Source organism: Glycine max, chromosome 17 (assembly GCF_000004515.6).
Source record: "Glycine max cultivar Williams 82 chromosome 17, Glycine_max_v4.0, whole genome shotgun sequence".
Classification (NCBI taxonomy): domain Eukaryota; kingdom Viridiplantae; phylum Streptophyta; class Magnoliopsida; order Fabales; family Fabaceae; genus Glycine; species Glycine max.
Window position 1 is genome coordinate 8,402,765 of NC_038253.2, and position 21,893 is coordinate 8,424,657.

The 21,893-nt window shown below is 35.1% G+C and overlaps 4 protein-coding genes across 5 annotated transcripts; 3 read left to right on the top strand and 1 right to left on the bottom strand.

Annotated features, from left to right (window-relative positions):
• Nucleotides 1-203: 203 nt before the first annotated feature.
• Nucleotides 204-1,943, bottom strand: LOC100777901 (protein ANTAGONIST OF LIKE HETEROCHROMATIN PROTEIN 1). Its single transcript, XM_003550758.4, has one exon. It carries the CDS (start codon nucleotides 1,701-1,703, stop codon nucleotides 483-485), a length of 1,221 nt encoding a protein of 406 aa, XP_003550806.1. The 5' UTR covers nucleotides 1,704-1,943; the 3' UTR covers nucleotides 204-482.
• A 2,406-nt stretch (nucleotides 1,944-4,349) lies between these two features.
• On the top strand, nucleotides 4,350-10,738 carry LOC100778435 (NEDD8 ultimate buster 1). The gene is made up of 10 exons (XM_003550759.5): nucleotides 4,350-4,700; nucleotides 7,257-7,382; nucleotides 7,814-7,910; nucleotides 8,252-8,290; nucleotides 8,654-8,841; nucleotides 8,918-9,020; nucleotides 9,240-9,412; nucleotides 9,496-9,546; nucleotides 9,904-10,006; nucleotides 10,106-10,738. Exons 1-10 carry the CDS (start codon nucleotides 4,399-4,401, stop codon nucleotides 10,556-10,558), a joined length of 1,635 nt encoding a protein of 544 aa, XP_003550807.1. The 5' UTR covers nucleotides 4,350-4,398; the 3' UTR covers nucleotides 10,559-10,738.
• Nucleotides 10,739-11,232: 494 nt separating this feature from the next.
• Nucleotides 11,233-13,699, top strand: LOC100787857 (UPF0051 protein ABCI8, chloroplastic). Its single transcript, XM_006600657.4, has 2 exons — nucleotides 11,233-12,814; nucleotides 13,284-13,699. The coding sequence occupies exons 1-2, from the start codon at nucleotides 11,441-11,443 to the stop codon at nucleotides 13,500-13,502; spliced, it is 1,593 nt and encodes a 530-aa protein (XP_006600720.1). The 5' UTR covers nucleotides 11,233-11,440; the 3' UTR covers nucleotides 13,503-13,699.
• Nucleotides 13,700-16,768: 3,069 nt separating this feature from the next.
• Nucleotides 16,769-21,642, top strand: LOC100778972 (protein PHOX1). 2 transcript variants are annotated; one of them, XM_006600658.4, is made up of 4 exons: nucleotides 16,769-19,227; nucleotides 19,309-19,527; nucleotides 19,612-19,847; nucleotides 21,381-21,642. In XM_006600658.4, the coding sequence occupies exons 1-3, from the start codon at nucleotides 17,499-17,501 to the stop codon at nucleotides 19,758-19,760; spliced, it is 2,097 nt and encodes a 698-aa protein (XP_006600721.1). In that variant the 5' UTR covers nucleotides 16,769-17,498; the 3' UTR covers nucleotides 19,761-19,847; nucleotides 21,381-21,642. The 2 variants fall into 2 exon arrangements, with proteins under 2 accessions (XP_006600721.1, XP_003550808.1); XM_003550760.5 differs by having other exon boundaries at nucleotides 16,769-19,527.
• Nucleotides 21,643-21,893: the final 251 nt, after the last annotated feature.

Below are 21,893 nucleotides of genomic sequence, written 5' to 3' on the forward strand. Positions count from 1 at the left end.
TATACTGAGTAGATTAAGTATGAGAAATTTAATTATATCTGGCTCTTTCTACATTTTTTTTTCCCTAGGTGAATGTCAGTGTGTAAATTCATTACACCTTTCATGTAAAAAGGGGGACACCTTTTTTTTTTGGACGGCAAAAATAACTAGACAAATCCCAGACAAATTCTCCCATTTGAAATAAAGCGATTGGATCTTTCTTATAACTCGGTAAGAATAATTGGAATTTAGTTTCATTGCAGATTTCTTTCTACTCAAACACTTTAATCATGTGAATTTTTCTACCTAACTCTAATGCATACACCTTTGTCATTCAAAGGAAATTTTTTGATAACTTGCTCCTTACTTATTAACTAGCAGTTTCAGAAAAAAAATCCTAGGATATGACAAAATGCTACTACATAATGGAACTGATGGCCATAGATGGTTTTCAAACAAGTTCACCAATGAAACACCCACTAGTTCTTCCAACATTCATTAATTCATTTTCTCAAGCTCAACCTACTCAAATGCAAAGCAAGTGCATCTCTCACCCTAACAGCACTCTCATCCTCCACTCCATCAAACGAAGGAAGCCCCTCTTCCTTTTCCACCCCTTCATCCGGCATTGCCTCATTGAACTTGAGAACAAAATTATGCAATAAGCAACCAGCAACAAGCACAAAGGGCAAATGCTCAACACAGTCCCGCTTCCACTTCCTGGAAGCCGCGAGAAGCCGCCAGCTGGCACGAAGCCTCGCAAACGCATCCCCAAGCAACCCCATCGCATTGTCATGCGCAGTATTGAAGGCCCTCTCAGCGGAACCAAAACTATCTTCCTCGTTCACTCTATTATAAGGCGTCAAAAGCCAAGGCAAAAGGGGAAAACAAGAATCGCCCAGAATATACTGCGGAATCAAACAACCCTCGCTGAGATTATAAGACGGCCCATTCAACAATTCCTTGGATTCTTCAACCTCACGATAAAGCTTAGTCTCACGCAAAATTGTTTCGGGTTTCATGGTACTTGGCCACCCTGCTGAGACGTCCAGGAACCTTCCTTCGGAATCCACCAAGGCTTGAACCATTAAAGCTCCATTTTCACCCAATAATGAATCGTCGATTTTGAACCTAGCGAATCCTAAAACCCCGAAACAGTTGGGGAGGGAGCTGAACCCGAACCCCACCACGACCCTCTGGGAGTCGGTGCGGAGCTCGAAGAGGTGGCCGAGGTTGTCAGCGAGGGCCTTACAGACGGCGAAGAAGGCGCGGCAGGCGTCCGCCGGGGAGATGGCGAAGCGGCGGGAGACGGCGGGGTAGGGGGCGGCGTGGGCGAGGCGGAAGAGGGCGGCGGCGAGGACGCAGTCGGGGGCGATGTGGGGGAAGGAGGGGGCGAGGGAGGGGGAGAGGAGGTGGAGGAGATGGGAGAAGGTGGGCTTCAACATGCGGAAGGCGTGGAGCCATTGGGAATCGGAGACGGAGCGGAAGCGGCTGAACCAGGAGTCACGGTGCGGCGGAGAGAGAGGCGGAGAGGGAGAGTGGGAGATGATGGATGAGATTAGGGATTCGAGACGGAGGGATTGGGAAGGGAGGAGAACAAGGTCGTTTTGGGAGAGGAAGGACTCTGCTGAGTGTGTTACTCGCCAAATCAAAGCGGCCACGTTTTGGCTTTGGTTTACATTGTGATTCTGGGGTTTCTTCTTGGGCTTGCGCTTTTTGGCCATGCCAGAGGGTGTGGTTTTGTGTTGCCAATGCTGATTTCTTCACTGTTGAAAATGTAGGGATCACAAAACATATAAGGTGAACGACTTCGTCATGTGATTTACTGTGGATCATTAACTTTTAACCATTAGATTTATCAATAAAATCATTAAATAAATTTGCTGATTTGTGTAAAGCAAAAAGTAGTTTGGAAGGAAAATACTTGGGACATTAGACTGGAGAGACTAGTTGAATGCTACTTGGGTAAAGCCAAAAATGACTAATGTAAACAATATTTGTATCTTTAAAGAAGTAGTAAAACTTAATGGATTATAAAGAACTGAAGTCTTTGTGAAAAAAACAAATCAATATAAAATCTTTGTGTTATTGTGTTTTATATCGTTGTGAGACATGATACATGGAGAAGAAGACTTTACATAGAAGAACCTTTGAAGATACAAGAAGGCACCAACAATCTACATAAATTATTCTTGTAAAGTTTCTTGAAATTCTTATAAAGATACAAAGTTCTCAAAATACCTTCTATACCTTGAGAGAAAAGATTAAAAGTGTTGAGTGATATATTTGTCTATAAGACAATCATATATTTTAGTCAGTGTGCAATCTTCTAACAAATTTTCTTGATTTTTTTAAACCCAATAGTGAATTGGTAGGATAAAAAATACTAAGTTTGAGTTAGAGCTTACAAGTGTAAGAGTCAAAAGTGATAGTAAAGAATACTTGTAACTTTGATAAGTTAATCGAACCTTAGTGATTGCTAAAAACTGAACATGGTCTCAAGTTTGAGACAAACCAATATAATTCTTTGTGTACTTCTCTCGTTTGCTTTAACTCACAAAGGATTTGAATTTTTTATAGATTTTATATCCTGTTTTGTTTTACAAAGAAAACTAATTTTATCTCTAAGTATTTTAGGACTTTTTACATCAAACGATAAATGTGCTGTTTGTTTTAGATAAGTTTTTAAATTTCTAAAAACACAATTTCAAAAAACGTTATTGATAACTACGAAATTGCAATTAATTTAATAGTCAATTTTGGCTACGAATGATTGCAATTTCTTCACTTTATTGTTGCTTTTTATAAAATAATGAAGAAATTAATATCTTTGCAGTTTTTTATTAGCAGAACTCAAAAGAAGCAGATTTTAAGTGCTTTAGAGGAAAATTAAGGGAAAATGTGAAGAAAAAGTTGAAAATTGAGACAGTTCGCTTAGCGCAAAAGACAGGCCTAGCGTGTCTCTTCGCTTAACGGTCAGCTCACACTTAAAGCGAAGAAAGCCCACGAAGAAGCCTTAAGGCAAGCTTAGCGTGAAAGCCCGCGCTAAGCACAATGTCACCTGGAAATTAAGTTACCTTAGGCCTATAAAAGAAGTAAGAAGCAAAGGAGAAATACACACCAAGACATCGAGACTTAGAGCTATCTATTTAATGCAATGCCAATTTTTATTATTTTTTTTTCTGTATTTTATTGTTACTGTATGACCTGATCATCCATGCATTGATTTTAGGGGTTATAAATTGGGAAATGGTAATTTCTAAAGAAATGGGAAATGACATCTAAACAATTCATTGCTAGGTATAGAGTGATTTTGTTTTGCCCCTGCGTACATCTTCATACTTCATGCAATTTACTATTTTATCCTTGCAAAGGGATTTGAGTGAGAGAATAGATAAATTTGGTCTTCATCATGAGGAATCAGGGTTGAGTGTCTTAGTATATGTGGGTGGAAATTAGAAAAAACATTAGATAGAGAAAAATCATCAATATTGTATCAAGGGTAGTTAGACATGCTAGTCCTAACATATTTTAAATTCTGAATTTATCTTTAAGCATTATTATCTTTATCTTTTATATTTCTTATCTTTTATTCTAATTTTTTATCTCTTTAAATTTTTTATCTTATCTCCTAATCTTCTATTTTAAATTTCTTATCCTTCTTATCTCTTACTTTCTTTAAATTTTACATTTAAATTTCTTATCTTTTACTTGTAAATTGAGTTTTCATCAATCTAAGTACAAGCAAAGTCTATGTGAATTTGATACTCGGACTTCTGAGTACTTTACTATTTTGGACAAATTGATACACTTGTCAAGTAACATTTCAAAAAATGCTAGAAGCTACTAAGAAACTTAAAAAAAAAACTTGTTTACCAAATAATTAAATGAACTTTTCAACTAGTAAAAAAAGTTAAAAATTAACTGAAATGTCTTGCCGAACGTAATCATAGTAACATGACCTTTTTACGTGGGAGCGAGAGGAATAAATATGAATAATTAAATTTTATCAAGAATGGTCAAGATTGAAACATACTAGTACAAGTTATGTAAGTTTTTTGAAAAGTCATATGAATTTTTTAAAGTAATCACATGATATCAAATCTTAACCATTTATGTATGGTTTAGGAATTATGGTCTAGACTGACTTCTCTCACTCTTATATAAAATTGACTTTTTCACTAGATATGTTCTATATACTTATTAACATATTTGGTAAAAGCGTGAAAGGTAATAAAGTAATTTTTTTTATATTTTAATGATAACTAGTTGTGTAAGAAAGGCTACACCTAATTGGCATATTCTTCACATATAAATAAAGGATTCCTAGCATAGAACTATAAGTGTTAGTGATAAGTCACTCCTTACAACTTCACATTCCACACTTGACATTGTTTGTGGGGGTAAATAGATTAATTCATGGTGAAATTGAAGATTGGGGGAATGTGGATCGGGATTCTAGAGGTGGAACTTGAGACATGGTCGATCCGTATGTTAAGGGAAGAGGTTGCCAAACGATCAAATTGCAACCCTAACTCTGTCAATTTGATATGCGCTGGCAAGATTCTCAAGGATGGTGATGGTCAACACAATTTGACCCAATTAGGTATCAAGAATAACGCCAAGATTCTTGCCACTCGTATCTGTGTCGAACAAGGCAAAGCTATCAAACAAGAGATCATGGCCGAGGAAGAACACTCTCACAAACTTGCTAGGGTCAAGTAAGTCTTTTTATTTTTTTGTACTATCTAAATTTTTCTTGCTAGGTTTTCTTGGTTTGGTTCAATGCAATGAACCCAACCACTCAATCTAAATTAATTAAATTGGTTCAATTTTTTCTTTGATTAAGTTTGACATAAACCAAAATCTAGTCGAATTTGACAAGATTTGATCTCTGTTGATTTAGATCTGACAAGATTTGATCTCTGTTGATTTAGATCTGACAAGATTTGACCTCTGTTGGTTTAGATCCAGCAAAACTTGATCTCTATTCATCTAGATCTGACAAGATTTGATATCTTTTGGTTTAGATCTAACAAAGTTTGATCTTTATTTTTTTGGCATAGGGTTTATGTTTCATAAACCAATCCCCAAACACTTTATCTAATTGTTCCTTTTTTTAATATTTATTTATTTATTCCTTTTGCTTTGTTATTTTTTTCTTTTAAATTTTCCCAATAAGATCTAAATTAGATTTAAAATAATTTTAAATTTTGATTTTGGATTGAGGATTGAGGATTTTTTAAAAATAATTTTTATTATATTATTGGAGCCAATAAACCCAAATTGAACCAACCTATCCTTGATCAAATTTGTTTGGTTTGGATTGATGGAAAAGTTTATCAAAATCATGCCAAACTAAAACTTCTTGTTAGTTCAATTTTCATTCTCGTATTAAATTGAGTAAAACCAACCTATGAACATTCATATAATCCTTTTTTTATTTTTCATTTTTGATAGTGATTAAATCCCAAGTACTTCAATTTGAGTAAATTAAATTTAAATAAGATAGAACCTATTTTATTAATTAGAAAAATTAAAATTTCAAATCTAAATTAAAAAGAAATAAACTCCTTACAAAAATATTTCGTAAATTATTGACTAAATTGTAGTTTTGGTTCCCTTTGATGTTTGATTCACGATTTTGGTCCCTTTATTCTTTTGTGATTTTAGTCCTTACATTTTTAAAAATTTACAAATTTGGTTCAATCATCAATTTTTCATGTTTATTTTTTTATATATTTTAATCAATTAAATCATTTCTTGATGATATCTTAAATAAATATGTTAGATCCAAAGTTCAAATGGACCAAAATAAAAGAGAAAAATGTATGCAAATTGAATGATTAGACCAAAATTGTGAATTTTCTAAAATGTGAGGACTAAAATTACAAAATAAATAAATAACGGGACCACATTCACAGACCAAGAATTATAAGAGAGTCAAATTTATAATTTAACCTAATTTATTTTACTCATTTGTAAAACTAAAATCTAAGGCTAGGTGTTAACTAGATTTTTTTTTCAACTTAAAAGTTACTTTAAAGTATGGTTTGTAAGAACTTTTCTTTAAGCTCAAAAGAAAGTAGTTGTTCCTCAAGTTGGTACCATCAAGGTCATCACATCCAAACTATAGTCTACTTTGCACTCGATGAATCATCATGATTTTGTCCTTAAATGGAGCCTTGGTGGGTTAAGGGAGAATGAAATTTATAAACTATCTTTGGCCTTACTTCATAAGTGATGTGTACTAAAACAAGCCCCCCAATCAAAGTCAAAGGACAAGACTAGCATGGACTCTTCTTCTAATGTCAATATATTGACCTCAAGTATGTTAGTATAGTTAGTGTCATCACATCTTAAGTATTTTTTTATTTTGATGGGATGTCACAATTTTGTTCTTAAAAGATGTCTTGTGAGTTAAGATAAAAGTGCATTTATAAATTAGATTGGTCTTGATTCCTAAGTCATGTATAACTTTTTGGTATGTTAGAATAATAATGAAAGAAAGATAAAAGAGTGAGAAAGAAGCAAGTTAAATCTATAATATCAAGTAAATTTGATCTGAATTATTTAAATTAATAATATTTATTTTATCTATATTAAGTATAGATGTGTTTTATAAAAAATTATATAATAATATTTTCTTACTCTATTTCTGTCAATCACATTGTGCACATCCATCATATAACTTGCTAAATCTCATTTTTATTTTTTTCTCTTAGTGTTAAAATTTGTTATACAGCTAGTTTAAATAATATTTATCTATTAATTAAGGATTATACACAAAACTTATAAATAAAATAAATTTCATTGTTTTAATTTTAAATGTTTTCTAAATATAAAAATATTTTTTGAATAATTTTTACTTCATACATGATAATAGATTTCTAAATTAACCCACTTTCATTAGTGAATATATTCTAGACATAATGTTCCTTCCTCCTTAATCAAGAATTTGACAATATATAATATTTATCGTAACTCAATTATATTTCATTTTATTTTAAAATCATTTTGAATTTTGGCGCAACCAACCCACTTTTTTTTTCAAGTTTATCCACAATATCTAATGATTGATAAATTATGGGGAATTTATATATTGGCTAGCATCTCTGTAATATTTAATCTCAAACGCAGTGCTTAAACAATGATAAATATATCTTTTACTGTCTCTACCATTTTCATAGCCAAGTAGTTTGATGAGCAAGAAAGAACATTTGATTTTTTTTTCTCCATTAATTTTGCTCTAAAGCTTAGTTGCATCTTACAAACAGGGCAGCTGCCATTGCAGTGGCCAAAAGGCATGTAGATGATCTATTACCTATCGAAAACTTCACCACAGAAGTTGAAGGTCAAATGGGGAAGAAAATAAAATTAGCCTCCGAGACTGATCATCAGAGGTATTCATCCTTGTCCATGTCATGAGCAAGCTTTGTATATATATATTTAAATTAATTAGAATATATTAGACATTTAAATTTTTTCTACATTGTTATTCATAAGTTTTCATTTGATTAAAAAACAAAATTCATAAAGTTTTCATATAGGATAAGATTATTGATGTGTGGTAAACTTTTAATTTATTTATTTATTTATAATATAAAAATCTTTCTATCATAATTAAACTCTATATTTTCACTAACCAATTGATTTGACATAAATAAATAATATGTAATCAAATCGTTCGAATATTATTTAAATTCAGCAAAAATCAAACTTTATTTATTCCAACCAAATTTTAAATTAATTTTTCCTTTTGTCAACATGTTAAGACCCAAAAAAAAAAACTATATTTTCACTATTCTTATGGTGCTGCATTTGACATTGGCAGGGCCATAATGACGGGATTGGTGTTAGAGGCAAATGGAAAGCGTCTAATTCGACAGGGAAAGTATAAAGATGCATTAGAAGTTCTAAGCATGGCAGAGGTCAGTTCCTGATGAGTGAATGAATTACATTTGTTGCAAATGTGTTTTTCAAAGTCCTAAACACATCACATCACTTTGTTTTTCAAAGTCTAGAGGACTTTTAAAAACTCATTTACTCTCTCTATGTGTTGCTGTGGCAGAGAGCTCCTGAAGCCACACTTCATGACCTCCTCTATCTTATCATGTTTTGATTTTTCTTTTTTCCAGAAAATGATTATTTTAATTTTTAGCTATGAAGTTAGGTCATAGGTGTTACACTTAACATGATATTGCAGTTGTTTCCTTATTGTTATTATTTGACATGATAAACTCACAAAGTCAAGACCTGATTTCATTTGCAGGAAACATTCTCTCTTTGTGATGATTCTGACACCCTTGAGGTGAGTTTAAAATCATGGTAGCAAACTCGTGTAAACTTATTCATCATAAAAAGAAAAGAAAGAGTCGCGTAAACCTCTTCACTTCCAGAAGGATAATTTGTTAAAAGTAGTGACACTAAACTCTAATAAGATGTAGGCCTATAGGAATAGGCTATTGGTAAGAGCTTTGACTAACTTTTTATAAGGTCATAGATTCAAAGCTTGCCACTGCCATTGTGGGGAAAAAAAAAATCCTCTGGTAAGGTGCTTCTTAGACTTGAATGAATTGTGTACCTTTGCTCTCTCAAGATTATAAGAATGATTCCTAACGTATTTTTCTCATGGTGTAAATTTGAACCAATTTATGGCTTTCTGTCCATTCAGCTTATTGACATCATTCCGATAATGCAAATAAACATGGTGTGGTGCTACTTTATGATGCAAGACATCAGTTCGTTATCAGAGGCAGGAAAACTTCTTGCAAAGGCTAGGGAAGGACTTGAAGATGCTTATGGGAAGCATGCTCTACGCGCCAGACTTTTAAAAAGTGGTTGCTTTCTAGAACTTGCATGGTGAGTTCTTACTCCTTTCTTGCACTGCACTATTAGGATTTTTTTTTGTTGAATAATATTTGGACTTTGTATAAAGGCATTTGAGACTGGAGCTGCTCGAAGGAGTGGTGGCCTATTATAGTGGTCAATTGGATACAGCAAGAGAAGCACTGCTTTCTGCACAAGCAAAATTTGAAAAGGTTAATAGAGCTGAGAAAGCATATTGTGATTCAATATGAGTAAAAACAAGTATATGTATCATATCTATTTAAAATTTGCTAGTTCCGAGAAAAAAGTAAAATTAGTGAAGCCCAAGCTGCAAGAGAATTAAAAAGCTAACATTAAATTGTGAGGATTTAAGCATAACATGTATTCTGCTTGGTCTACTTGGAGACAACTTACTTCTTTCTCTAATGCAGTTGCAAGTATCTGATGAAGATCTGTCGCTCGTAATGAGCATGGGCTTCACCAAATGTGATGCCAAGAGGGCATTGAAAATGAATCTACAAAACATTCAAGCTGCAGTCAATTTCCTGATTGAGGAAAATGCAGAAAAAGATCAAAAGCAGAAGGAAAGAGAAAGTGAAATCCGGTAGGTGACACTTGATCTTTTATTTACTGACTTCTATTCTCTTTTTGTATTCATGAGAAATTCTAAATAGCTTCCTCACCCAGGAAGCAGAAACCTGTAGATCTACAAAGATTGAACGAGCTGGAATCTGTTGGGTGAGTATCATTTTGGTCTTGTTTCTACTACTTTGTGATTTATAATAAAGTCATTGCCTTGTAGGATTAGAACTTGTTACTACGTAGTTAGTAGTAATTACTAACTACATGTCATTCTCTATAACTTATATATATATATATATATATATATATATATATATATATATATATATATATATATATATATATATTGTGACATATGTTGTTGCACAACATTTATAAGGTTGGCACAATGGTTGCATTTCTTCTTGTAAATTGGTGCCAAATGATAATGAATAATGATCCATGACCATGAAATTGCTCCACAGAACATACTATATATTAGCTAGTCAAACTTTATGACGTTGATTCTATCAGGTTTGAGAAGGACATTGCAGCTGAAGCTCTCCGAAGAAACGGAAATGTTTTTCAGAAAGCGCTGAATGATTTGACACATCCAGAAACTTTTTCTGCTTTACAGGTTACAACTCACTGTTATATATTAATTTGTCTTACTGAAAGTTTGATATAATAATTTAAACAATGTTATCTATCATTACTGACTCACACCAACATGAAGGCTTATATCGAGTCAGAGAAAGGGAAGATAGTTGAAGAGATAAGAACTTCTGCAGCTCTTGCTGCTACTGAGGCTGACCCCAACATAATACAATTTGAAACAATGGGAGGAAGAATGACGACAGCACGTGTGAGTCGTGTGACAGACGCCAACATGCAACGTGAAGTAAATCCAAGTGGCGGTGCAAGTTCATCATCCTCTTCTTTACCACCTCAGATTAATGCTTTTGTTTGTGATCTTCAAGATCCATCTAATAAGAGTGAAGCACAAAAGAGAGATGTAGAGATGGAAGATGAACTTTCTGCAGATATAGCTGAATCATCAGATGCTTTGGCTGACTATGACATCGAAGTGGACATAGAAGGGGCAGCTATAACTGAGTACTTGTCTTTGGTGGAGACAGCAGCAGGTGGCAGAAGGAAAGAGGAAGAAGAAAACTATTCTGTTGAGTGATTATCTTTTTGTTAATGTAATAAGCAACATGGTATATGATACTTTTGATCACTTGGTGGGTGATTTATGACAGGGGAATGGAGCCTTGAAAACTTTTTTTTTTTATAATAATTTTGTGAAACCTGGAAGCTCATTTGATCCAACTCATTTGAGAATTAAGATAAGAGAATGAAAGCTCATTCGTGGAAGTTGACTTTCTAAGTTTATTTCATACATTTCTTACTAAACTTAACTTCCATTTTTTGAAATGCAACACAGGGACATTGTCTCTCTGGTTATTAATTTGCAGCGCATGGGGTCAAATCTAATAGATAAATGTTATTATTATAAAAAATGTGATCGATTAATCATATTACATAATTAAATATATTCTTATTTTTTGTTGAAATATATTTTCACATTAAAAATTAATTTCATAATTTTTTTTTTAAAAAGAAGAAAAATAAACCTCCTTGAATAATGTATTTCCTGCTTAATATGTATGAGTTTAGAAGAAAAAAATTGATCAAATGAGTTTATATTGATTTTTTTAAAAAAAATCGACTGAGCTTTTTTAATATAGTTATAAATTCAAAAAAGAATGTTATTTAATTGTAAAAAATATATGGAAATTGTTGTGATGATATTGATAGGTTAGCTAATTATATGGAATTCATGAGGCAGGGTCTTGTATTAAGGAACCTTTCTTTAGAAAGAGATTTGATCTTCTTAGTCATAGCTTTTTATTGATTGTGAGTTTGGTTTGGGCCATGTCTGTTTCTTCTGTTACTCTGCTCTAGAGTGTACGCGCACACGACACACGACACACGACACACGACACCCACAAGTATAAGAAAACAAATTCCCCACTCTCTCCTCTTGAGCTGAAACAAAACCTCATCCATGGCTTCTCTTCTCCGCTTCAACGGCGTCTCCCTCTTTCCCTTACCTTCCCAACCCACACGTGACCCCATCCTCCCCAAACCGTCACGCCTCGTAACGGTGCGCGCGGAGGTGAAAGAGACCTCCGCACCCGCCGCCGCCACATCCTCCGACGAAAAGATCCGCGAAATCCTCCGCAACCGTGACTACGACAAGAAATTCGGGTTCAGCGTGGAGATCGAGTCCTTGACGATCCCAAAAGGGCTCTCAAAAGAAACCATTGGTCTGATCTCGTCCCTGAAGGAGGAGCCCCACTGGATGCTCGAATTCCGCCTGAAGGCCTTGGATAAATTCCTCTCCATGAAGGAACCCACGTGGTCTGACAACACTTACCCTCCCATCGACCTCCAGAATATCTGCTACTACTCCGCCCCCAAGAATAAACCCTCTCTTCAATCCCTCGACGACGCTGACCCCGAGCTTCTCCGCTACTTCGAGAAGCTCGGCGTCCCCCTCAACGAGCAGAAGCGCCTCGCCAACGTCGCCGTCGACGCCGTCCTCGACAGCGTCTCAATCGCCACAACGCACCGCAAAACCCTAGAAAAGGCCGGCGTTATATTCTGCTCCATCTCCGAGGCCATTAAGGAATATCCTGATTTGGTGAAAAAGTATTTGGGGAAAGTTGTCCCGTCAGACGACAACTACTACGCCGCGTTGAACGCTGCGGTCTTCAGCGACGGGTCGTTTTGCTACATTCCTAAAGACACCAAGTGTCCTATGCAGATTTCGACTTACTTCAGAATCAACGCGTTGGAGACAGGACAGTTTGAGAGGACTTTGATTGTCGCCGACGATCGGAGCTCTGTGGAGTATTTGGAAGGCTGCACCGCGCCTTCCTACGATCGGAACCAGCTCCATGCCGCGGTGGTGGAGTTGTATTGCGGCGAGGGGGCGGAGATTAAGTACTCCACGGTGCAGAATTGGTACGCTGGGGACGAAGAAGGGAAGGGTGGGGTTTACAATTTCGTGACCAAGAGAGGGTTGTGTGGTGGTGCAGGTTCGAAGATATCGTGGACGCAGGTGGAGACGGGTTCGGCGATCACGTGGAAGTACCCGAGTGTTGTGCTGGAAGGAGATGGTAGTGTTGGGGAGTTCTATTCTGTGGCTTTGACGAATAACTATCAGCAGGCGGATACCGGGACCAAGATGATACACAAAGGGAAGAACACGAGGAGTAGGATTATATCCAAAGGAATATCGGTTGGGCATTCCAGGAACTGTTATAGAGGGCTTGTTCAGGTTCTGTCCAAGGCTGACAATGCCCGAAACTCGTCACAGTGTGATTCTATGCTTATTGGTGACAATGCTGCTGCAAATACCTATCCTTATATCCAGGTTTTTTTTTTTTTACTTTTCTTGTTTATCCTTCTGGACTCATTCTAGGTACCTTGTTTTGACAAACAAAAAAATATGGCATTGTGTGATCTATGTAGGCTTTTGTTGCTGCTCTTGTTTTACAAACAACGATAGAATAGGAATGTGGGAATGCAACCCTGTTTGCATAAGCTTCTCCAAAAGCATTTCTAGCATAAGAAAATAAATTAAATAAGCTTCTCCGTAGGCTAAAATTAGCTTATGCATAAGTTAAAAGTGTTTGTGAACATCAAAGAGGAGGTCATCAATATTATGGAGTTATTCTGTCTTTTCAAAAGCATTCTTTTGCAATTTCTCTACCTGACTTAATCTCCTTACTCCCTGGTTTTCTTTTTTCTGTATTTTCTCCCTGCTTCTCTGTCCCTAATGTCCAGAAAATTGCCATGATAGATACTTTTGTTGTGCTCATGGAATCACACTTATTTTACAGGTGAAAAATCCAACCGCAAGAATTGAACATGAAGCTAGTACATCCAAAATTGGAGAAGATCAATTGTTTTATTTTCAACAAAGGGGAATAGACTATGAAAAGGCAATGGCTGCTATGATCTCTGGATTTTGCCGTGATGTGTTTAATGAGCTTCCTGATGAATTTGGTTCCGAAGTGAACCAACTCATGAGCTTGAAGCTTGAGGGATCAGTAGGTTAAACAGCATATCACTATTTGGAATTTACTCAGGCCATTTGTTCTTGAAATTGTCCAAGTCCTTAGAGGTAGTGTATTCGAAAGGATGTGTACATGTTGTATATAGATACTGTCTTCAACTGTACCGCAAAAGTGGCCTGAAACATTACCAGTTTTGAATCTTAATAAACAATCAATGTCATCCTATAATTTTGTTTGTCGATTTACTCTTGATTTATATTCATGTATCCCTATAATTGCATGCTTTGATTCAGTTATTTCTGGATAAGTAATTGTTTATTTTTAAAGCTCTCTCAAGAAGGTAACAGAAATGCTGTTGTCATCAGAAGGTAAATGAGAATCTGACACCCATACATACTTATCATGAACTACATATTGCAATTCACACCCTGGTGTTGTTAGGTGCACCCAGCATTTTTTAAAAATGTCAAAACTGCTCCTGCATTTTCTTCGCATTTGTGATGCGTGTGCGTGAGGATGGTCTGTAAATCTTATGGATCAACTTGATTCGTAAAAGGCTTACAAATTAAGTTAATCCCTATGTTGATATTAAGCTCATACGGATCAACTTGATCTGTAAAAGGCATATAAATCAAGTTGATCCGTATGCCTTTTACGGATCAACTTAAAGGTTTACAGATTAAAGATATTTCAGTCTTTTCCCTTTAAGTGTTGGGTGCACCAACAATAATGTTAGGTGCACCTAGCATCACCCTTCACACCCCCACCTTCCATCCAACAAAAGTCATTGGTAAAATTTTCTTTCATTCAACAATCAACACTAGTCCTTAAACCCAATTGAAGGTTAGCGTGGACTACCTGGCCCAATGCGGGTTGTTATTCCATCCAATTTAACCCATTTTAACATAACCAATTCTCATGATAAAAAAAAATATTTCTCATTTAATACACCTCTCACACACCTGCCCTGCTGCTCACCTAGAGGCGCACACGGCACGGTCATCTAGATATAAAGTTTGTGTTGGGTTTTACACTTTTACTATTCTTTTATTTAATTATAAAAATTAGTAAGTTATTGAATATATTAAAAGACAAGAGTTTAATTTAAAATTTATTTAATGTTACGATAAAAGACAATCCTAAATTATTCGCATCTTTAATAAGACGACCATAATTTAAACTCTCAAAAGAAACAATCCTAGGAAAAAAACAACACTTTCAACTCTGACGCAGACCAAATTGCAAGTCCTCATAAACAAAAAATAAAAAACCTCAACGACGAGTTCAAGGCTTAATAATCCTAATTGATAGTGGCTTCATCATGAGTGCAATTCATTTTGCTTGTAAAAATGCCTGCAACCTTCAGAGATCACGAGGTAGTGGACGGAACGTATGAGAATAATGCTACTTTTGATGCTATTTTATTTTTGTTATAAACGAGAACTTTGATGTTTGACCTATTGTGTAGAGAGAATCTAAGCGAAAGAAAAAAAAAGACGTGTTCTCACTTGAATGAGTGATGAAATTTTTGGCCATGAAGGAAGGAAGGAAGGAAATTAGTACAATATTGTTAAGCATGATGCTTGCATGAACACGGTAATACACTAATTACATATTTATTTACCAAATAATTTTTCATATGGAACACTTCTCTATGTTGAACCCATCGACATAATTAACTGTCACTACTAAAATGTGCCTTTGAGACGCAGTTTTGAAAGTGGGTCCTTCGATATAGAAGTATCAGAACGGTTTTGGTTAATACACTCCCAAGCTATCCTGGACTGCACCTACACATAGAGGAAAAATACAGCTATTATTATACAAGAATGTATGGTGTTACAACTGCAAGTACTAAATAATAATCTAAGAAGCCACAATGATAATAATATAGTGAATGAAAAAGTTTTACACTGATAATATATTGATCATTAAACTTTTATTTTATCTGAATATTGATTATTTTGTCTTGGTTTAATCTAGTTATGTGTCAAATAGAAAGATTGAATTTTCGTTTTTGTGAGATTCCTTGCTTGAGATTTTCATTTATAAATAAAAAAAACTTAATTATTTCCTATCTCCACCTTTATATAAGCAATTTTAAGCAACAAGAATCTTCTGTAGCAGAAAAACTGCAGAATGTAGAGTTTTATAAAAGATTACTTGTAGTGTAGTTCTCCTGATTCTTTCTTTTTTCTAACTGTAGGAAGTAGGAAGGTGTAGAGCTACCAAGAATCAAGAATTAGAACTTAAGTCATTACTTTAGGGGCAAGCAAGCATTGCCTCACAAATGCGGTTTGCGGTGGCACAACACAACACCAACATATATAGTAATTACCAGATACTTCAATTCCTTTATCTTTTTTCCTCACTTCACGTGGTTTTTTCTACTTTTCCTATCCTCCCCTCTCAATGGCAAAATGTAAGGTGTGGGTTGGGTCCATTGAAAAATTATCTACCAAGTAGTAGTACCAACCAATCTCTCTCTTCTTCTTTTTGCCACTGCTAAATATTTATAAAATTTAATAAAAAGGAGATGAAGCAATTTGAGAAAGCGTTGGTGTCCACTAATCACCAACGTGTTGGCAATGTCAACCAAGAATGTACAATTTGTTTATAAAAAAAGTGCGGAAATTTTGTTACTTTTTTTTATTAGAATTTAGAATGATGTGTTATGTTTGTTAAATTTAATTTTTGTATGGGTGGGTAATTCTATCATTTTGTCTTTTGTTTTTATTTATTTTATCTCCCTTGCCATCTGTCTATGTCACAATGGCTTCGTTGTGAACATATTTCATTATTCTTTTTACATTCATTTTCATTTAAAATAACCCGCACACAATTTCGTTTATTAGTTGAAATAGGACCGTAACGGTTTAATACTAATAATACTAATCTTTTCAATTTAATGATGGTTGATGCTTTAATAATTCAACTATCTAATAGCCTTTATTTTATTTTTTTTTGAAGAAATCTAGTAGCCTTCTTATACTATACTATTACCTACAAATGTGACAAATTGAGTGTCTCTAGATGATGTAACAGTCATATTTTTGTCTGAAAATCATACCAAAATTAGATGAGAACCACGTGAAATCATTATTGCTAATTAAATTGAATGAGAAAAAGAACAATCGTACACTTTATGTGAAAGTCTAACTTATGTTGTTGTCGCTTCCCATGATTATGAAGCTGGTCAATTAATGGTTAATTCATTAACACATAGGAATATAGAATGGGACCCGCCAGATAATAACACTAATAATAAATATAAATAAAGAAAAAGAAAAATATATTGCCATGGGATTTCTCATTTCAGAATCTAGTTAAGAAACTCGCGTTATGTGATTTTTCTCAAATGCTTTTTGTGGCGTTAACGTCAAGGATATGAAAAAGCATTCTTCCACGTTACAGAAGAACAACACCACTTGGTTTTCTTCCATTCCAAACTTCCTTGCTGCTTCGTCGTGTTTGCGTTTTCCTTGCAAAGTTTGAAGCTTTTTCCCATAATTTGTCACCCAGATAAGTTTGTTTCTCTTCCCAAATTCTGGGGTTTTGTTTTCACCTTTGAATCCCAGTTGGGTTGTCCATTTCCGATGCCCCTCTCTGAAATAGTATTTGTTTTAGCATAAACAAATCCTAATTGAGAGAGAAGGACACGTTTGTGTTGAATGTGTGGAATCTTCTTCAGTGGCACCACTTTGAGATTTTGAACTTGTTTGAATTAAAGATTTTGTGCTTGAACTTTCACCTGGGTTTCATGTTGGCTATGTTTTATGTATGAAGCTGGTCAGCTTGGTTATAATAAAATGCTTGTTTGTTGTTATCTTGTCCATCATTTCCTTGGTTTTTGGGTACTTCCATGTTAGTTATATCTCAAGTTCTTTCATGTGAAATTGTCTGCATATTTCCTTTTCTTGTTGGAAGGCCTTGTAATTGGTTATCTTGTGCTCTTGGTTTGTCTGGAATAAATTTTGAGTAGTGTGGTGTAAGAGATTCGTGGTTGTTTGGATTAGTTTCTTTACTGTTGGATTGAAAATGGGAAAGAAAAAGAAGCAAGTAGGAGAAATAGAGGAGGATGGTAAAGTTGGAGATAGCAGCCCCAGAGCATACGATAATGATACTATGGTGTTTATATCCATGTCTCAAGAATTGAAGAATGAGGGGAACAAGCTGTTCCAAAAGAGGGATCTTGAAGGAGCTATACTGAAATATGAAAATGCCCTCAAGTTGCTTCCCAAAAATCATATTGATGTGTCCTATCTGCGGAGCAACATGGCTGCATGTTACATGCAGATGGGACTCAGTGAGTTCCCAAGGGCAATTCATGAATGTGATTTGGCTCTTCAAGTGACACCGAAATATAGTAAAGCTCTGTTGAAGAGGGCAAGGTGCTATGAGGCTTTAAATAGGCCAGATTTAGCTCTGAGGGATGCCAGCACTGTTGTGAAGATGGAGCCAAATAATGTCATGGCATTGGAGATCTCAGAAAAGGTGAAAAGTGCACTTGAGGAGAAAGGATTGAGGGTAAACGATACAATAATTGAGTTGCCTCCAGATTATGTTGAACCTCCTGATGCTTTGCCTCCAGAAAAGGTATCGAAAGAGAAGAGGCGGAAGAAGAAGAAGAGCAATAAAGAGGAAGAGAAGGCTCCTGATGACAAAATTCTAGAAAAGCAAACCGAGGAGAAATTTGAGGAGAAGAAGGCTGAGGGCAGTATTGTAGTCGTAGAGAAGAAGATCAACACGTCCAAGAAGAAGAAGGCCAAGGGAAAAACTAATGAGAAGAAGACTGATATTAAGGAAGTTATAGAGGAAAGAAGTAATGGTAGAAGGAATCATGTTCCTAAGAAATCCGCTAAATTTATTTTTGGTGATGATATAAGATGTGCTGAACTGCCAATTAATTGTAGCCTTTTCCAGTTAAGAGAAGTTATTCAGGACCGATTCCCTAGCCTGGGAGCTGTTCTTGTCAAATACAGGGACCAAGAAGGCGATTTGGTCACAATTACTTCTGATGATGAATTAAGATGGGCTGAAGCAGGATCTAATGGTTCTATCCGACTGTACATAGTAGAAGCTACTCCTGAGCAGGATCCACTTTTTGAGAAATTTAAAGTGAAGGAGGTGGAAGTGGTTGGCGTTAACATCGCACCTGAGAATGGTTGTGTAGGAAAGGCAAAGGAAATTATTAGCTCTTCTTGCATTGAGGATTGGATAATTCAGTTTTCCAAACTGTTCAAGAACCATGTTGGGTTTGAATCTGACAGATATTTGGATTTCCATGAACTTGGGATGAAGCTCTATTCTGAGGCTTTGGAGGAGACGGTTACAAGCGAAGAAGCACAAGGCCTATTTGACATTGCAGGAGATAAGTTCCAAGAGATGACTGCTCTTGCATTGTTCAACTGGGGAAATGTGCATATGTCTAGGGTAAGGAAGAAAGTATATGTCACGGAAGATTCTTCTAAAGAACATCTTTGTGAACAAATCAAAAGTTCATATGAATGCGCACTGGAAGAATATGCAAAAGCGGGAGAAAAATATGCAGCAGCCATTAAAATTAAGTCAGATTTTCATGAAGGCTTCCTGGCACTAGGGCTGCAGCAGTTTGAGCAAGCAAAACTTTCTTGGTATCATGCACTTAGTAGTAATGCAGATTTACTTACATGGCCTTCCACTGAGGTTCTTCATCTTTACAACAATGCTGAAGAAAATATGGAAAAAGGAATGCAGATATGGAAAGAATCAGAAAAGCAGAACTTGAGTAAGACATCTAATTCAAATGATGTTAGATTGCATTTGCAGAACATGGGGTTGGATGGGCTTTTTAAAAATATATCCTTAGATGAACTTGCAGCACAGGAGGCACATATGGGGTCTCAAATAAATCTCCTATGGGGTACCATGCTATATGAACGCTCATTTGTGGAGTTCAAATTAGGGCTACCGATATGGCATGAATCTCTAGAAGTTGCAGTTGAGAAGTTTGAACTTGCAGGAGCTTCTCAAACAGATATAGCTGTAATTTTGAAGAACCACTGTTCAAATAATACTGCGGTAGATGGTATGTATTCAAGATAATTAGAAACTTTTTAGCTATGTAGATATAATGATATATACTCATATATGCTAACTTTTTCACTGACAGGTCTTGCCTTCAAAATTGATGAAATAGTACAGGCATGGAATGAGATGTACAAAGCTAAAAAGTGGCAGAGTGCAGTTCCATCATTTCGTTTGGAACCCTTATTTAGAAGGCGAGTTTCAAAAACTTATCATGCCTTTGAGCTTGCATGAGTGCATATTTTTCTTCAAGTACTTGAAGAGTGACAGAGCCAACAGTCACTTAGGCTGCTTCTGTGCCTGAGATGCTGTCGTCAGAAGGTAACTGAGAATCTGACACCCATACTAATAACATTCATTTTATTGATGTTCTTTAAGTAGTAGATCATTTGGTTGTCTAAAACATTTAATAATCTGCTTGATTAATTTACTTATATATTTATTTGTGTAGTAAGAGTTTATGACTGCATCATGCAAAAGTGTCTTACAGATTTGAGTATTCATAAGTAGATTTAGAAAATGTTGGCAGCTGCCTAAAATGTTTTGCTGTTAATGGTTTCAACTTTTACTTGCTTTCTGCAAATTCATTTTAAAATGCACAAGCTTCTCAGTATTTCCATTGCTTGGTAGCAGTAGAGAATGGTTGAAAAAGAGTTTAAGATGCTATTTCTAATAAATATGCTCTTCAAGCAAAATATAAGTCTTAATGATTCTAGAAAGTAATATATGAAATGTTTTAATGCAGCCTTCAATAGAACTACTTTTACTTTCATTAGAACTAATGAATATGTTTATAATCCAAAACCAAGTCTTCTCTGGGGATATATAAAAATATATGGTTCCATTTTGTTTCAGAAAACATTTTCTATTTTTATATAAAATTTTATTTTCATTTTCTAAAATATGTCATCATTTTCAAGTTTTCATATTTAGAAACATGTTTGTTTGCTATTATTTCGGTTTTCATTTCGTGTGGGAGGATGAGTGACTGGTGTCTACTGTGAAAGCCAATTAGAAATGAAATCCAAAATATTGCAGTTCACACCCCACCTTCCATCCAACAAAAGCCATTGAAAGCCAATTAGAAATGAAGTCCAAAATGTTGCAGTTCACACCCCACCTTCCATCCAACAAAAGCCATTGATGAGATTTTCATTAATTCAACGTTATACATATCCGTAACCCAATTGAACCAATCCTCTGCAATTACCAAAAGCCAAATTGACCACCTTCGTGTTAACTGATAGTCTATAAGCATTCAATAGCTACAATAATTGTTCAAATACTACAAATTCCAGTTAATCATCACCAATGTAGCGACTTTTCCAATAAAAAATATCCAGCATCTTTTCGGAACAATTGAGAACACCATTGAAAAAGGAGAAATACCCAACATTACACATTTATAGCTCTTATAACCATCACCTTCATGTGTCTTTCTCGACTTAGTGGAACCATGACACATCTTTGTAGCCATTGAAATTTGTAGCTACCATCACCATTGCAAATGGTGACTATTTTAGATTTGTCTTATCTTCTAATGAATCATATCTGCATTATTTAGATGTTTTTAACATGAATATATACTGCCAATTTGTACTGTTGTCATTGTTTATGACTCTATTTGTCTTGGTAGAGGGACCGATTATTAAATAGCTAGATTATTGAAGTTCTCTGATCTGGACCTCTAAAATTCCATTATGTTTGTTGATATCATGTTCACTACTCCACTGCAACTTAATGCTCACAAAATCTACATGACTGTCATTGCTTTATTATATTATTTACCCTCGAGTTCTTTCTGTATAGTCATCCATGATCTTTGATGACAACCTTGGTTTGTCTATGCTGCAGGTTATTCTTGCTACTTTTATGAATTTGGGTTCAACAATATACTTAAAAACACCTTTTAAATAGAGACGTCTCTGTTTAAGTTGCTACTTTTATGAATTCTGTTTAAGTTGCACATCCCATAATGTGTTGGGGTCTACAATTAAACTCAAGTGCTCAAAACGTCGTAACTGTGGCTTACTGTAAAGATTTCAAACGCAATAGAAGCACCTTGTGAGAATATTTGAGTCCATGACTAAACAATAAGTCTCTCCCTTTTAGAACACCTTACGGTTTTACCCAAAAATACATGCAATGTATTGAAGCATAGTTGTGAAACTAAGTGACATGCAACTTGCTTAAGTCCTTAGTAAGGATGCGGCTAAAAGACTGGCATCAAGAGTAATTGATTTTGACAGAGGATAAAAGAACAAACACGCCACATAACAAGTAATAATGTTATTTGTGCTCACTTGTAACTTCTAACATTTCTTTTATTTTGCTGTGCTAAACAAAATGAGAAAATAAGTCATGCAT

What these genes read in the sequence shown, in the direction of transcription:
- LOC100778972 (XM_003550760.5), top strand. Translation starts at nt 17,499, where the DNA reads ATGGGAAAGAAAAAGAAGCAAGTAGGAGAAATAGAGGAGGATGGTAAA. An exon ending in AAATAATACTGCGGTAGATG is followed by an intron (nt 19,528 to 19,611) that starts GTATGTATTCAA and finishes TTTCACTGACAG; the next exon opens with GTCTTGCCTTCAAAATTGAT.
- LOC100778435 (XM_003550759.5), top strand. Translation starts at nt 4,399, where the DNA reads ATGGTGAAATTGAAGATTGGGGGAATGTGGATCGGGATTCTAGAGGTG. An exon ending in TCCGAGACTGATCATCAGAG is followed by an intron (nt 7,383 to 7,813) that starts GTATTCATCCTT and finishes TGACATTGGCAG; the next exon opens with GGCCATAATGACGGGATTGG. An exon ending in GAAAGAGAAAGTGAAATCCG is followed by an intron (nt 9,413 to 9,495) that starts GTAGGTGACACT and finishes TTCCTCACCCAG; the next exon opens with GAAGCAGAAACCTGTAGATC.
- LOC100787857 (XM_006600657.4), top strand. Translation starts at nt 11,441, where the DNA reads ATGGCTTCTCTTCTCCGCTTCAACGGCGTCTCCCTCTTTCCCTTACCT. An exon ending in ATACCTATCCTTATATCCAG is followed by an intron (nt 12,815 to 13,283) that starts GTTTTTTTTTTT and finishes CTTATTTTACAG; the next exon opens with GTGAAAAATCCAACCGCAAG.
- LOC100777901 (XM_003550758.4), bottom strand. Translation starts at nt 1,703, where the DNA reads ATGGCCAAAAAGCGCAAGCCCAAGAAGAAACCCCAGAATCACAATGTA.